Source organism: Pogona vitticeps, chromosome 2, assembly GCF_051106095.1.
Source record: "Pogona vitticeps strain Pit_001003342236 chromosome 2, PviZW2.1, whole genome shotgun sequence".
In the NCBI taxonomy this organism is placed as follows: Eukaryota; Metazoa; Chordata; class Lepidosauria; order Squamata; family Agamidae; genus Pogona; species Pogona vitticeps.
Window position 1 is genome coordinate 169618668 of NC_135784.1, and position 16241 is coordinate 169634908.

At 39.5% G+C, this 16241-nt stretch overlaps 1 protein-coding gene and 1 long non-coding RNA gene across 11 annotated transcripts in view; one reads left to right on the forward strand and one right to left on the reverse strand.

Annotated features, from left to right (window-relative positions):
- The first annotated feature begins 276 nt into the window (after nt 1–276).
- Nucleotides 277–16241, forward strand: part of R3HDM2 (R3H domain containing 2) — a 79977-nt gene continuing 64012 nt past the window's right edge. For all 10 annotated transcript variants that reach the window (XM_078384699.1, XM_078384700.1, XM_078384702.1 and 7 more), the window contains exons 1-6: nt 277–441; nt 2357–2398; nt 4568–4654; nt 6072–6198; nt 9952–10030; nt 11459–11518. In XM_078384699.1, the coding sequence (XP_078240825.1) occupies nt 277–441; nt 2357–2398; nt 4568–4654; nt 6072–6198; nt 9952–10030; nt 11459–11518 (560 nt within the window). The remainder of the gene's footprint in view (nt 442–2356; nt 2399–4567; nt 4655–6071; nt 6199–9951; nt 10031–11458; nt 11519–16241) is intronic.
- On the reverse strand, nt 2405–9893 carry LOC144586446 (uncharacterized). The gene is made up of 2 exons (XR_013541284.1): nt 7295–9893; nt 2405–4687 (listed from the first exon to the last, which is right to left on the reverse strand). It is a non-coding gene; the product is annotated as an uncharacterized LOC144586446 (long non-coding RNA).

Sequence of the window (16241 nt, forward strand, 5' to 3'; positions counted from 1 at the left end):
AATATCTGGATGGCATAATATAACAGGGCCTGCTCCCCCCCCCCCCAGCAAAGGAAAAGAGGAGATGCATAAAGTACGGTGTCAGGTCTCCAACAATTGCAAGATGGGCTCTGCAAATGATCAGGCCTCTGGCAAAGTATGGTTTCAGTTGAAGATGAACAATGAGAAGAGCACAACTCTTAAGAAAAGAAAGAATAATCTGTATTCTTGGGTGCACTTATTTCCTTTCTATTGCCTCTTGCAGGTGTCCATCAGTAACGCCCTATTGTGCTGAAGATGTCTAATAGCAACACGACACAGGAGACACTGGAAATAATGAAAGAATCGGAAAAGAAGCTGGTTGAAGAATCTGTGAACAAAAACAAGTTTGTATCCAGGTCACCAAGCAAAGAAGAACTGGAGAAGGATGGGGAGGAGGGCAGCACACGGCAAGAAACTCAGGTAAATGCAAGAAGACATTTCAGAGTCCTGTGAGATCAGTGGGGCCAGCAAAGCCAAGTATGGGCTGGTAGCGGATCTTGCACTCAGTTAACAGCTTAACAGTCCAAACCATTTTCCCTTGATTTCTCCCATGACTAGAAATTCCTGATGGAACACCAGTTTGGTGTCATGTTCTTCCTCTGTTCTTTCTGTATCTCCCTTCCAAAACCATCATTCCCATTAAACCTTCAATCTCATAGTTTCCATCCGTAACTAAAATGATGTTGGAGTATTACACTTGCTCTCCTATTTCTCTCCTCTGTGTTGTTCCCCCGCCCCCCTTACAATTTGTATTAGAAGTTTCTTGGAGCAAACAGTTTTTTTATTTTCTTGCAGAAAGTACCGTGTTTACACACATGGTGAAAATTGAGCAGTGATATAGTTCTAGCTCTATCCATTAGGTGCAGTACAAAACCAGTAGTCTTACAGTCTTCTAACTCTATTAATGGTGAGAGTGATAATAGGGGAAATAAAAGAAGAGTGGTTCGGGCCATTTACATTGCCATACTATGGAGATCTACTTAGAAATAAATCCCATAGATTTGAATGAGCCCGGGCGAGTGTGTGTAGAATTGCCACCTTCGTAAGGCCGTGACATCACTTTTTAAGTCCACCCAGAATCTGAAAATAACCTTGGCCCAATTACCTTGTGTTGCAGCAATACAAATATTAGTCAGAGTAACATCTCACACATCTCAAGGATCTTGCAGTTCAATATATGGAAAGAGGTATTAGTGATGGGGAAGAACAAAATAAGTATTGGTGTACATACAACAGACTCATCAGAGCAAATGCTACTACATGTACAGTGGTGTCTCGCTTAACGAGTGCCTCGCTCAAAGATGAATTCGCATAACGATGGCCTTTGCTGGAAATTTTGCCGCTTCACCTAACGAGGTTTCCTACGGGGGATTTTCGCATAACGATGTTTGGGACCTTGCTTCACTTAACGATGACAGTTTTAGGTCCCCTGTTTCGCTTAACGTTTGTTTTGACAGCCCTGTTTTTGCTATTTTAAAAATATTCTAAAATGTTTAAAAAATGTTTAAAATGCTTGGAATCGTTAGTGCACCTAATAAAACCTTCGTTAAAGTAATTTGGCTTCATTCTGAGTCTTTTTGAATTTTTGGTGATTTTTTTTTCACCATTGAAATGTATTGAATAGACTCCTATTGGAACGGATTAACCGGTTTTCAATGCATTACTATGGAAAATTGTGTTTCGCTTAACGATGTTTTCACATAACAATGTTTTTAATGGAACCAATTAACATCGTTATGCGAGGCACCACTGTACTTAGATTTCAGTTTAGATGGCTGATGAAACTTGATTTGGCTACACTGTGTTCCTCTAGTTTTGTTGCAGTTTGCTTATTTGACGTTTGGATGTTCATAATAGAATTGCATCACAGATTATATTTATAGTTGTATAGAAAATGAAAACATGTTTGTAAAATGAGTCTGTTTTTGTTAGACTCTTTCAGGATAATGATGTTGCATAGAAGTGATGGTAGTGTGAATTTGGTGATGTTATCATTATGTCATTAGCATAAGCATAGAATTTCAACAGCCATGTAATTTGCCACTTGTCTATGGAGAAACAGCAGATTCCTTCAGGCAAGCAATTAAGTGGTAGCTTGCGGGTTCTCCCTGAGCTATTATCTGCCTGCCTTCTCTCAATCATTGCCTATACTTATTCTGTCCTTTAACCTTAGGAGTAGCAAAATATTATCTCTGTGCAGTTAGCTGATGTTTGGGATGCACATTCCACCAGAGGTGTCTAGGTGAAGATTTGCAATTTTCCTGCCATTGGTCTTAAGAATGCGCAGAGTAGATTTCCATTGCTTCTTCCTTCTCTCCTTTTTTTTTTTTTTTAGAGGCGGACATCCAATCATGGTCATGCTAGGAAAAGAACCAAGGTAAGATTTTGTTTCTATTTCCTAGGTTATACAACTTGGTGTACCAGAGCTGATATTTCAGGAGCTGCTTTTAAACTCTGGGTATGATCAGATAGTGGGAAAGGCACATATCTGAAACTACTGGAAAGGGTCACTGTGCAGGGAGGAATCTCCCTTTAAGTTACCCTTCCATATGTCAGGGAATCACTCCAGCCTGGCCCTGAAAAGTAGCATCCCTAAAGCTGGACTAAAAAGGTCCAGTTTGGCACAGATTGGGGTCGGTCATCTGATTGTATGTCATCTGATTGCCAGGAAATAGATTGCATTGGATTTCTCCACAAGCAATCTATTTCCCCATGTGATCACACCTTCTAACTACTGTCATCATTGGTCTGGAAACTCATACACTTCCCTTCCTACTCACTCAGTCCGAGATCCTTGTTCTAACATTTACTTGCCCATTAGTGGTTTATGGGCCCAGTTTGCCAAAGTAGTATATACTTCTAGATTTCACTGCTGTTTTTAATATTTGAATTCCTTTGTTATTTTGTTATCTATTACAGAAATATTTATGCTCCTTCAGCGTGGACTCTGTGAATGCACACAACTGGGTTAGCTGCGCCTGCTTTCTACTTTCGCTTGACGATGATTTCGCTCTACAGCGATTTTGCTGGAACGGATTAACGTCGTCAAGCGAGGCACCACTGTATTAGCCTCTTTTTGTCCCAAGGTTCTGAGAGTAAATATCTATACAGCTTTATTTTTCACTAAGTTGACGCCCTTGAACACTTGTCACTTACATTCTTAACATTCCACTGTTATATTGTACAGAACCTATACAATACCACAGAATCCTATTTTTGAGTGTGCTTGTCCAATTAAAATATTTGTGTGTTTTCCCTTTCTCTTTCCCTTCTTTCCTCTCCACCTCTACATACAAACATCGTCCAAAAATTATTTCACCAAGCAGTCCTTGACCTTTATTTTAAACCTTTTTTCAAATTTTTCTGACATTTCAGCGCCAGGTCAAAACCTTCCTGTTCCAAATGGCTTTTAACTGAAATAACATCAAATGTGGGTCTGATGGCAATTTTTAGAATATATATTTTAATTGCATTTTAATTATTTTGCCCTTTTATTTTGCCTTTTTATTGTATTTTAAATGCTGTAAGCCGCCCAGAGACCTTCGGGTAGTGTGGGTGGCATATAAGTTAAATAAAATAAAATAAAATAAAATAAAATAAAATATAAACAAATAAACAAATAAACAAATAAACAAACAAACAAACAAACAAACAAATAAATAAATAAAGTACCTAGAATAACTGCTTGGCTGTGAAGCGAATAAAGCACCTGCTGCAGAATGGAAGGCTTTTCATTAAGGCAGGAATAAGTTAAAGTTTGGTTTTACTGTTTAGTGTTGTTTGTTTAGTAGTTAGCAGCTGACTGGGTAGCTCAATGAGTTTGAGTACCTGGGTGTGGAGCTAGGTTTAATTCTTTACTGTGCCTCCCAGAAGAACAACCAGTCTGCGCAGCCTTGGGCAAGTTGCAAAGCTCTGCTGTGCCACCAGAAAAAGAGACTGGGAAACTACTTCTAAGTACTTCATACTTAGGAAACTCTGACAAGGATGCTCCTTTTGTTGCTTTTGTTAGATTACTTAACAGATTGATTGCTGCAGGGAAAAATAGTCAAAACATTTTAGCATAAAAAAGTAAATGGAAGTTTACAATACCAGTTTAGCAGAAGCTAAGCATTGCAAAGGATTACCCATACACTTCCCAACTCTGTAAGTGACAGATTCAAATTGTATCTAGGAGATCAGAAGAGATAATCTTTTTCTGACTATATACCTGCAAATCATTGGTCCTTTCTGCTTCAGCACATGTTGCCACTGGAGAAAAAGACTTTGGATTTCTAATGACAGTAGAGCTAACTGAATTAGCAGTAGTTGACTAGTAGGTGAGAAGCATGAAAGAGAGGTCTAGTTGTCTGCCTCTCATTCATTCAGTCATTCAACTTTTGTACAGCCTGATTAGTGCAAGGCACTACTCTGGACGGTTACCAAAAAAATTAAACAAATACAGTATATAACAATAAAAATAAACAGTAAACGGTAAGATGAAATAATAAAAATCAAAACTAATTCATCAAGAACAAGAAACTTACCACAGAGGTGTTTGTTTTTTCAGTCAAATTCAAAGATGAAGCTAGTCAGAAGCCTGGCTGTATGTGAGGAATCCTCTAGTCCTTTTGTGGATGGGCCATTAGAGACTCAGGTAAGCCATATTGCAACTGAACAACTTTTCCAGCTGGGAAGAGAAATGGTTTTCAGTGATGATTCATCCTCCCGATTTAGATCAAGGTTAAAAGTTTATCTATAACCAAATTTACTTGTACCTATATAAAGAAAAAAAAAGTAGTCCAAATCCATCTGTATCATACATCAGGATGGATTTGATTGAAATCACAGTTCAGATTTTTTAAAAAAAATTTTTCACAATTTAAATCAAAATCATTCTTAAAATTTACATTCTTATTTAAATTAATTTGATTTTTAAAAGAACATTGATTTTTATCCACCCTGATATACTGAACAGCAAGCTCTAGTTTTTAATTACTGCCCCTGTATCTATATGCACACATTCCTTGGCCATCGCTTTGTGATCTTCTGCTTGAACACGGTGTGTTTGGTATCTGTTCGTAATAAGAAAGAGTAGAGTCCATGGAAAACTGTCAAGAATAAGATAAAGATTATGATACTCTAGTTTTAGGTCTATAGTTAGCAAATTATAGGGGAGCTAAATACTTGTTTCACCATTCATGAACTATGGTTGCAGTCTTAAAGCAGTATGCTGTATCCACAGAGTGCATTGTAACCCACATTGCTCAGGTTATAGCACAGTTTAATCAAAGTGCAGAAGCAAAAGAGGTGCTTGCACCATCTAAATAGTAAAGTTAGTCCGAACTATCCCACATAGTGGATAGGAGTGTAAAAATTCACACAGGTGTTCATCTATCTGCTTTAGAAGAGATTCTTTCTTCCAGAATCTGTGAATGTATGTATTGGTTCTAGTCAGATGCAGTCTGAAGAAGGTCTGCTATTTGGCTAACTAATATGAGCAGCAGCTTTACTTTGCTTTGGGTTTTTTTATGCAGGAGGGAAAGAATGGATTATAAGGCCCTCCTAGCCCTATGTTAAAAAGGAAATGTGTTACTTATTCCTGTATGAGTATTTTTTAAAAAAATTATAATGTATTTTAAAATAAAAATAGGAAGATGTCACTAAATCTTCTTGTATGCGTCCACCACCCCAAAGAACATTTTGAAAGTGACATATATGTCCGATTAAGAATGTTACTATTTGTAAAAAATAATGGCAATATATCTTATTTATCCCCAAAAGCAACATGTTACAGCATAGAAAGAGCACATTACTTCTAATATGTTGTTTCCATGCTGTGTTTCAAATTGACTTGGCTTGTTTATTTAATTGTGCCATAAGCCAAGGTAACGTGTTGCGTAAAGAGCCGTCACTCCAGATGAATTGCGCAAGCAGCAGCCACATGCTGCAGGGAGAGCAATCTTACAGGGTCACTAGCTATTCAGACCCTCACTCCAAACTGAGTGATCATAGCATTCTCGCAGTTTCTGCTGATAATAAAACATTGACTATGGCTTTTGCTTTGTCTCTAGGATATCATACAGTTGCACATCAGCTGCCCCTCTGACAAGGAAGAAGACAAGTCTACAAGAGATGGCCCTGAAAAGGAAGATAAAGAAAAAAATAAAGAGAAAGCACCCAAGAAAATGTTATCTAGAGGTAGGATCATCTTTCATTTGATTAGACCTGTTCTTTGTACATGGTATCATCATGAAAAAAAAGAGAAAGAAAGGCCAGTGTCTCTTCATCTCTTAAGATTAGTCAATTATCCCTCTAATGCACATTGCCCAGTTATTCCTTGAGCTCTGTGCAGCATATTTTTACAGTATAGCTCATTTAGGAATAAGCAAACCAACAATTATTCACAAGCTTTCAATAACACAAATGTTTTTGTGGGGCGGAGAAGGCATATCGTTCCTGAACACTCTTTCTGACAGTGTGTTTTTAAAAGCACGGATATACAGATCTATGTTGAGGATGCATGTTGTGAATAAGGGTTCCTGTTTATCTGAACAGACATATATCTTAATAAAAAAATCTCACGAAAGCAATACATTTTTTCCCCAGAGAAAACATGTATATAATCATTCCCACATTTTCTTTGCATTCATCTTAAGAGACATCAGAAATAGCCAGGAGTCCTGAACAGGATGAATGTGAAGTATTGTTTGCATTGCCTGTAGGTTATATAAAATATCTTGGTACAATATTAGTTTATTGCACGGGAGAGAAATATTGATCATTTTAGATGCTTTATCTGAGATTTTTATTTTTCTGCAACTTGGAAAAGGTATGCTGTACACAGATACTAAAAACTTACCTAACTACTTGCTTGGGCAATCCATTGCTGGGGTACTTCCTCATTAGCTCATTGACCTGGAGGTAAGCTTATAGTTCAAGTGTAGAGCCTCCTGCTTTGCATACAAAGGGCCCTAAACACATTTCTCCAGATGCATCTCCATTTGAAAGTATGCGACCATAATTAAAAGACTCTGCCTGAGAGCCTGAAGAGCTGCTGCTAGTCAGAGTACACAGTACTAGGCTCTGAGGGTCAACAGTCTGGCCTGATATAAATCCTTGTCCTTGTATCTGTTATAAGGACTTGAGATACATAACATATAATCCTGTCTTTCTGTGGCAACATCCATACCTGGGATGCTCCATTCATTCATTCATTTTTACCCTGCCTTTCTCCTTAAAAGGACCCAAGGTGACTTTACACCTAGTGTAAATTTACTCATAAAAGCTTACATACCAGATTCTTCTAGGTTTCCTCCCCCGCTGGTCCTTTTCGTCCTTGGTTTTCACTTTGGTCTCTTGCATCCCTTTGACTCTCTCTCTCTCTCTTAATCATAGAAGTAGCACCTTTTCTTGCTTCTGCATCGAATGCCTGCAGCCCTTATGAGTCATCTTACAGGTGCTGCTCTTAGAGTGAGTGCTCTTGAAATCATTGCAATGGCACTATAATTTGAGACTATCCTGTGGCTCCCAGGTGATAACATTGCATAGTCCCCAGGTGAGAAGTTCTCTAACTCTCTGGAGGCTGGAAGTATAATGTTGCTTTTCATGCAGGTCAGGTAATGCCAGCTGTTTTTAACACAGAGAGTCACTTAGTTGGTTGGATACATTAGCTTCATCTATCTTTCTTGTTATTTTCAAAAAAGATAATAGCTATGAAGGCTAGAAAAAGTGGAGCTGCCAAACATTATAGTGAGTGTAGAAGATGAACTGTAACATAATGGAGTAGAAGAGTTAAGTTACAGACCTTCCTTCCCACAAGGCAGGAGGTCAGTCTTTACCCCGATATTAGCTGCTTTGTTTGGCAACAGCTGTTGAAGGCTTAAAGGCAGAAGCTTTTCCATGTACTTCTCCTAAGCTGGGATTGCAATAGCAGTGCCATAGCTTACCAATCATATGTTGGCAGGCTCCCTAAACCAGGGGTCCCCAACTCCTGGTCCGCGAACCGGCAGTGGTCCACAGCCTAGGCAGGGCCAGGCAGTAGACACAGATCTCTTCCCCCCCCCCCCCCCGTACATGCACATGAGTGCGACGCACGACCCTGCAAGCGCAACACGCCCCCTCAAAAACAGTCCGCAGTTGGGAAAGGTTTGGGGACCACTGCCCTAAACAATGATTGGAATGAACATTTCGCCACCCTATAGCCATACCCAGCTTCTCCAATGCATGAGTTGGCCCATTCCTTTTTGTACGATCATTAACGCTACATAAATGAAGCTGAGGAAAGAAACAAGTGTGTATCGTAGTCCCCCTGTGCTGGCTGGAAATGTGAGAACATGACTGTTATCATTCTTAAATTGTTTTCTGGTCCATAGAACTATTCTTTCATATTTGGAAGTAGCTATCAGAGCTGGAGCAAGCACAGAGCTAATTTAACCAGCCAGCTGGCCTAATGTGACAACTCTGATTTATTTATTTATTTATTTATTTATTTATTTATTTATTTATTTATTTATTTATTTATTTATTTACATCCTGTGATATATTATCATATGTGTATGATGGGTCAGAGATTAAAATAATCACAGTGGAGCTGGCAACTGCTAAAAGATCAAGATTTGCTTTTTTATGATCCTGGGATAAGCACCACTATAAACAGTAATGTAAATTTTTTGGCCACTCTAAAAATACACTGTGCTTTGATTGGCCCCGAAATATTCTGTTACGCTGTGTAGTTAAATCAACAACAAGTAGTAGTCATCGTCGTCGCAGCAGCAGCAGCAGCAGCAGCAGCAGCAGCAGAAGAAGAAGAAGAAGAAGAAGAAGAAGAAGAAGAAGAAGAAGAAGAAGAAGAAGAAGAAGAAGAGACTAAAGATCCTCAGTATAGTTGAATTGAAAGGATGTGTGGATCACCCATCATAATTATTATTTTGGAACTGATACCTCCTTTTCTCACTACAGTACATATAGCACTCAAGGTGTTTAACAATGATAAAATATAATATAAATATAACATTCTAGTTAAAGCATAACAGATAAATTAACCATGCCCACAGAAAATAATACAAATCCACGTTAAAATATACTTGAGCAAAGACAAAGAGTCTTTAAAAGCCAAACGTCAGTCTGAATAAAAATGTCAGAATGCTGATGGAGGAACAACAAAAGTTAAGCTGCCTTTGCCTCCCTTAGCAGGGACTTGCACAGCCTAGGAGTAACTACAAAGTGCTTTCTCACACACTTTGCTACTAAAGGTCTTTTGAGTCATTTAATATTAGAACTTACAAAGATGTGAATCACTGAGGCATCCTTGGAAATGTTCTGGAATTCTTTGCTCAGGATCCGGGGACGATAATCCTCAAATGAATCACCACACACTTTGTCTGGTTAAAGAAGCCCTTAATTACATAACCTTTTCTTTCTGGTTTGTATCCAGTTCCACATAGCAGCATTTGTCGTAAAGTCCTTCAAGAATTTGTCTTTCCAGCCCTTTTGGAGGGCAGAAAGTCCTGTCACATTAAACAGATTACATATCATTCACAGAAAGAGGAGTTTGAGCCTGTATGAAATGTTCTGGGATGGCATCCTTAGTCTCCAGCTCACCCTATTGCTCTTTCATATATTAGGCCATGGTTCCCAGTCTTGGGTCTGACCCAGATATTGGACTGCAACTTCCATCATCCCCCATCAACACAGGAGTTGTTGGATATGTTGGGAATTGTAGCCCGAAAAACACGTGGGGATCCATAGTTAAAACTTGCTGTGCTGGAGTTACATGTCCAGCTGCATCCTTTATTCCAAAGAAGCTTGGTGGCAATAATGGCAGTGGTGGTGGTGGCAGCAGTCCTTAAAACACCTGGTCTGATCTTCACTGTTCTTCCTGGTTTTCATTTTTTGGGTACTATTCCTGTGAAGAGGAGATTTCTTGAGGTTCCTGCTGTTCTCTTATTACAGATTCCAGCCAGGAATACACAGACTCCACTGGAATAGATTTGCATGAATTTTTAGTAAATACACTGAAGAAGAACCCAAGGTAGGTTCAAGTATGTTTGTGCTGCTGATCTACAAGTGGGAATAGCGGGTGTTCTTGCAAGGTTATATGGTGAAGGGAAAGTAAGGACAGGAGAGAGGCTGGAATTCTGGGAAGTCCATCATTTGCCTGCTAAGGGCAGGACTGGTTACAGATTTGTAATGAAAGGCAGGCAGGCAGATATCAAGAAGGCTTTGAACTCATGAGTTGAGAATAATGTGCACTCTGAGTTTTCTTGCTATTCATAAACCATTTGGTACATGTATGTTTTTTGCTGTACAGAATTTTGGAGCAAAAAGGCAGTGATGCCATCACTGTAATCACTTTCTTATTCCCTGGGCCTTGCAATTCCCCCATGTTTAATTTCAGCATCCAGCACAGTTGGGCTAAGGCTGGAGGGCCAAGTCTCAGGAGGCTCTACTCCTGATGCCTTCTCCCTATCTTTCAATCATGTGTGGTAGGATTCTAGCCAGCACTAGCTGGCTGGATTGGGTAACCACCGTATTCGTTTTTTTAATATGCATTATGATGGCAGCTTCTAAACTGAGCTGCCTGGCACCGTTGCGAATGTAGCTGCTTCTAATGCCAGCTAAATCCCCCAGGCCTCACCAGTGTAAGTTCATCGGAGGGCACTCTGTTGGAAACCTGCTTGAGCCTGGCCCTTTTCAGTGGGCTTTCTCATTCACTGATTTTGGGCACAGGTAGGAGATCAGATAGGTCGTAAGCTCAACGCTTTTGTCTCAAATTACTCAGTGGTATGTCTGATTGAAGATTTTTTGTTTTTTAAAATCTTCTGCTACATGTAATTTATAGAGTTCACCCATGGAGCTTGCTACTTTAAATCTACCGTGAAAATCTATAAGTGAAGATTATAGTAGGTCTAGCATTGTCGACTAACGAAACAGATGCATTCAGATATAGCTTGTAAGATGGAGGAAAGGAAAAATAATTGGTATGACTTTGTTAGGAAGAAACCTTAATGGTGCAAAACACCGATAACACCCTCTCAGTACTGTAAAACCCCCTATAACAGCCTCTCAAAATCTCAGTATAAGACATCTCTTGTTACTTATCTGATAATTTGGTAGCTGAAATGCCAGGTGTTGGTTAAGTTCTGATTTCTCTTTCCATTTAATAATATATGCTCCACGAGAGCCCATAGGGTATTATGCTCCTAACAGCATAATCATTATGCAGAAAAGAATCTACTTGAACTAGAAAATGTCTTTGCTTTTAACTTGTTACATCTGTTTTGCAAGTGTCAGTGAAGGACAGATAGTGGTGCATTTATTGTTGAATTTTTAGTTTAATACTTGTGGTGGAGGGCATTAATTTGCAGATTTTTGAAAAGAGCTTTGTAGTTATTTATTCTCTGGTTGTATATATATATATTCTGCCTGTTCTTCTTTTCTCCTTGCTTTTTCTTAACAGGGATAGGATGATGCTGCTAAAATTAGAACAGGAGATCTTGGAATTTATTAATGATAACAAGTAAGTAATGTGTTGATTTGTGAGTAAGAGTGGCTTGAAGATTGACATATGAGAGGGTATTAATACTGTTTTGTAAGAGTAAAATATTCCTCTTCATTTAACAATGACAGTGGGCTTGGGGCAGAATGTGCCATATATAGAACTGCTGGATAGCTTGCTGGTTAACGTCTCTGGCTGAGGAGCCAGAGGTTGGGACTTGGATTCCACATTGTCCTTCCCTGACAGGGGCTGGACTCTATGATCCATATAGTCTCTTCCAGCTTTGCAGTTCTAAGATGATTATTTTATACAATTGTCCAGTCATTCCCTCTAATATGTTCTCCAGAAAGTTGAAATAGGTGATGTTCTTACTTTTGAGTTTATGTGCCTTCATTCCATTGTATACAGTGGCAAGAATAGAGCTTGGAACTAACGTTAAAACTGGTACTGTTGCTTGTTATTTGTTAAGTGATGGACTAGTGACATTACTTTAAACATCACAATGTCAGCCCTGTTAACAGTGTAGTTTTTGTTTAGTATACTTTTTGATAGTGTTCCGGTGAGGTCATTTGGGGAGAATTTTTTTTCTTAGTGTATTTGCGAAGGCTTTCATGGCCGGGATATAATGGTTGTTGTGGGTTTTTTGGGCTCTTTGGCCGTGTTCTGAAGGTTGTTCTTCCTAACGTTTCACCAGTCTCTGTGGCTGGCATCTTCAGAGGACGGCATCCAGAGCACAGAGTGCTGTCCTCTGAAGTTGCCGGCCAGAGAGACTGGCAAAACATTAGGAAAAATAACCTTCAAAACACAGCCAAAGAGCCCAAAAAACCCACAACAATCATTTTTTTTTACTATTTGTTATTTTAAACGATGAGTGAAAAACATTTCCAAAGCAATGCATTATTAATGCAGCATTAACGAATAAGGTAACACTTCACTTTTTGTCTCAGAATAATGACTGAGATTGTGTTATGATGTTGACTTTTACAATAGTGTTTCCAAGCTTCAAGCAGGAAATGGACCTCTGTGTGTGTGTGTGTGTGTGTGTGTGTGTGTGTGTGTGAGTGAGAGAGAGAGAGAGAGAGAGAGAGAGAAATTACTCAGAAGCAATCCCTTTGAATTCAGTAAACTGTAGGCTCCTCTATATCAACCCCTTGTTCCCAGTTGATGAACTCTAAGGTACATAACACAGAAATACAAAACTTTTTAAATTACAATTTTAGCTTGCCTTTTTCTCAAGCAGCATAGGGTGGTTTAGACGGTTCTTCATCCCACCTCCCATATTAAGCCTCACCTTACCTATGAGATAAGTTAAGCTGAGAGGTTGTGACTGGCAGAAGGTCATGCAGGAAAATTCTTAGCTGAGTGGGCCCTTGAATGTGGATTCTCCCTCAGTCCCATTTCAGGATTTTAAGTGCCACATATTGAACTGCGGTTTGTGAGGCTTCTTCAAGTTTGTGGTAACAAAGCATATTTGAGACAAAATTGGTTGCTATTGGTTTCTCAGGCAATAGAAATATCTTAAATAGCGCCATTTATCTTTCAAGAGACTTTTCTGCATTATTTTAAAAGATAACAAGTTGCCTGATATTTACAGTTAAGATATCTTAGAAGAACATGTTTTTCTCTATAGTCTTTTTCAAAGCCTCACCACCACATGAAATGGCAGGCTGTGTACCACATATGTTAATGTTGTTCACATTTGGCAGAATACATGCAAAAGGATGTCGGTAACTCCCATTTGGTCCTTATAATCAATTATGCTATGCTATGGAAGATCAGGTCTGGCCTGTTATACCTCCTTCAATATCATGGTTCAATTAGTCATGTGAACCCAGGTCTTCCCAGTTTAATCCAGCATATGAATAACATCACTATTGAGGGCTGCTAGGGCTGTTTTATGCATTGCTATTTTAAATTGTTTTTAATACTTTTTATTGGGTCTGTGATGGTATAATATAGGCTGACTGACTGACTGGCTTGACTGACTGTTAAGGGCTGCCAGGAGTGGCAGAGGAATGCATCATTAGATTTATACATTTGGATTTCAACTTCAAAAAGTCACCTAGCCAGCATTACCAAACCAGCTAGGTGACTCTAGAAGCTGCAATCCAAAAAAGTAACTTAGTCAATTTTTAAATTTAGCCCAATATCTGTCATAGCCCTAGTTAATAGAAGATTATGCCATGTGCTTCTTTGCTTTCCACATCCTACATGATCCTGTTACATAGCATCTGCTTGCAATTTTCCAGTTGGCCTGGTAAAAGAATGAAGTTCAGAATTGCCACTAAATGCAGTGTTGTGGAACCACTTGGTTCCACTGTTTGCCATTTTCAGGGCTGGGGGAAAATCTCATGATGACTTCATGCTGTCTTCTAATGTTTACCAGACCTTCCTGGAGAAGAGGGAAGGAGAAAGTGCTGGGGATCACTTCAATCATAGACAAGAGTTTTCTGTACCAATTAGTTCCAGGGTGGATTTGATTTAAATCAAATTGCTCTAAATCACAATTTAAAATTTAAAAATCTGATTTTTGGTAATTTAAATTAAAAATCAATTTTTAAGTTTGCCTTGTGATTTAAAGCAATTTGATCAGTGATTTTTATCCATTCTGGTTGATTCAAATCTCCATTGGAAGCTGTTCCTTACAATCTTGCAATGGGCATTCCAGTGATTGAAAGTGGATGTTTATATGTACCCTAAACCATGTTTATTGTCAACAAGCTATCTCTCTTTCCGAATGGATATGAATGCTTGTCTCTATGTCTCTTTTATACTAAATTTCTAAATTGTTGTGCTAAATTTCTTCATCCTCTAAGGAAAACAGAATATAACCTTGGACACCTACTTTAGCTCTGTCCATACACTTGAAGCTGATACATAGTGGAAACTACAGTGGTGCCTCGCTTAGCGATGTTAATTAGTTCTGAAAAAATCTCTGCTAAGCGATTTCATCGCTAAGCTAAACGCGGTTTCCTGTTGAAATGCATTGAAAACCGGATGATCCGTTCCAATAGGAACGAATTGCCGTCCTTAAGCGAAAATCGCCATAGGAAACATCGCTAAGCGAAACGCGGTTCCCCAATTGAAATGCATTTAAACCTATTCAATGCATCTCAATGGGGGGGGGGAATACAACAACAAATTAAAAAAGAGTCAGAACAAAGTCAAATTTGGTTAACAAAGGGTTTATTAAGTGCACTTTATGATTTCAAACATTTTAAACAGTAAGCTTTAACTTTATAAATAACAGAAAAACATTTAAAAAACAGCAAACATGAGGCTGTTTAAACCACTAGTTCTTAACCTTTGTTACTCAGATGTTTTTGGACTGCAACTCCCAGAAGCCTTCACCATCAGCTCTGCTGGCTGGGGTTTCTGGGAGTTGCAGTTCAAAAATACCTGAGTAACAAAGGTTAAGAACCACTGGTTTAAACCATTGTTAAGAGAAACAGGGGACCCAAAATTTAATCGCTATGCGAAGCATGGTCCCAACCATCGCTAAGCGAAAATCGCCCATAGGGGCCATCGCTAAACAAAGCGCAAAACGCTCCGAAAAAGTTGTCGCTAAGCGATTTCATCGCTAAACCGAGCTCCTGTTAAGCGAGGCACCACTGTATAGCTCATTGCTCACACCTACTTCAGCTTTCCATAAGAGCCTGCACATCTTTTAGCCTGGCCTTTTCCAACTAACAGTCTCCCAATGTTTGGAATACAACTCCCATTGGCCCTCGTCAGTGTGGCAGGTGGACAGGGCTAATGAAGGGGATGTAGTCTAAAAGAGCAACATGTGAGGAAGCCTGTTTTAATTCAGTCGTTTAGAGCAGTAGTCCCCAACCTTTTTGACACCAGGGACTGGTTTAAGTTGAAGACCATTCTGCAAAGGACGGGGGGGGGGGGTACTTGTTATGCAGTAAGTTGTTGGAGGATAGCTTTGAATTGAGCTCATTACATGTATTGTTCTGGGACAGATGTGCAGCGAGCAGGAGCAGGAGGTGAGCTGCAATTGAAACTGTGCTTCCTGTTAGATCAGCAGCGGCTTAGAACCTAATAAGAGCGCAAGCTCCTATTAGATTCAAATGCCACAGGCACAGCTGATCTAGCAGCATCAGGAGGGCAGCAGGGAGAGAAGCTCCGCCTCCTCTCACATCATCAGCAGCATTAGAACCTAATAGGAGCATGCTGACAGGAGGTGGAGCTTCACTCGCCACTCACTATCTGCTTGCTGCTCACGTGTCCCAGTGGCCCTGGTCCTTCCAAGGCCATGGACTGGTACTGGTCCCTGGCCTGGATTTTCTGGACCCCTAGTTTAGAGGATATCTGTGCTGATTATATAAAGTATGATTTTTAAAAAAGACTACTGCATGAATATCAGGTGAAAAGTGGGATTGAGATCTAGAGCTATATCTGTGAAGATTCTCAGTAATCCGGGTGAAGTTATCTGGAAGTTGAGTCATGGCAACTGGACGTCTTCCTTATTAAGTTGAAATGTTTCGCTGCTCATTCAGTCTGAGGAGAGTTGGTAGGAGACTCCTGATATATCCTCCCTGTTGGTTTCACTTCCCTCTGGTCTGATTAGGCTCATTAGATGGACATTGGATGGGGATGTGTGAATGAAAATGCCACCTCTGCAGTCCTTCTCCACCCATTGTCATCGGTCATTAACACTCGTTAACAGTGATCTTTCTGGTGGGTGTGGTCATGATCATTCAGTGGCTGGAGGAAAGGGTAGCATGATAAATAGGAG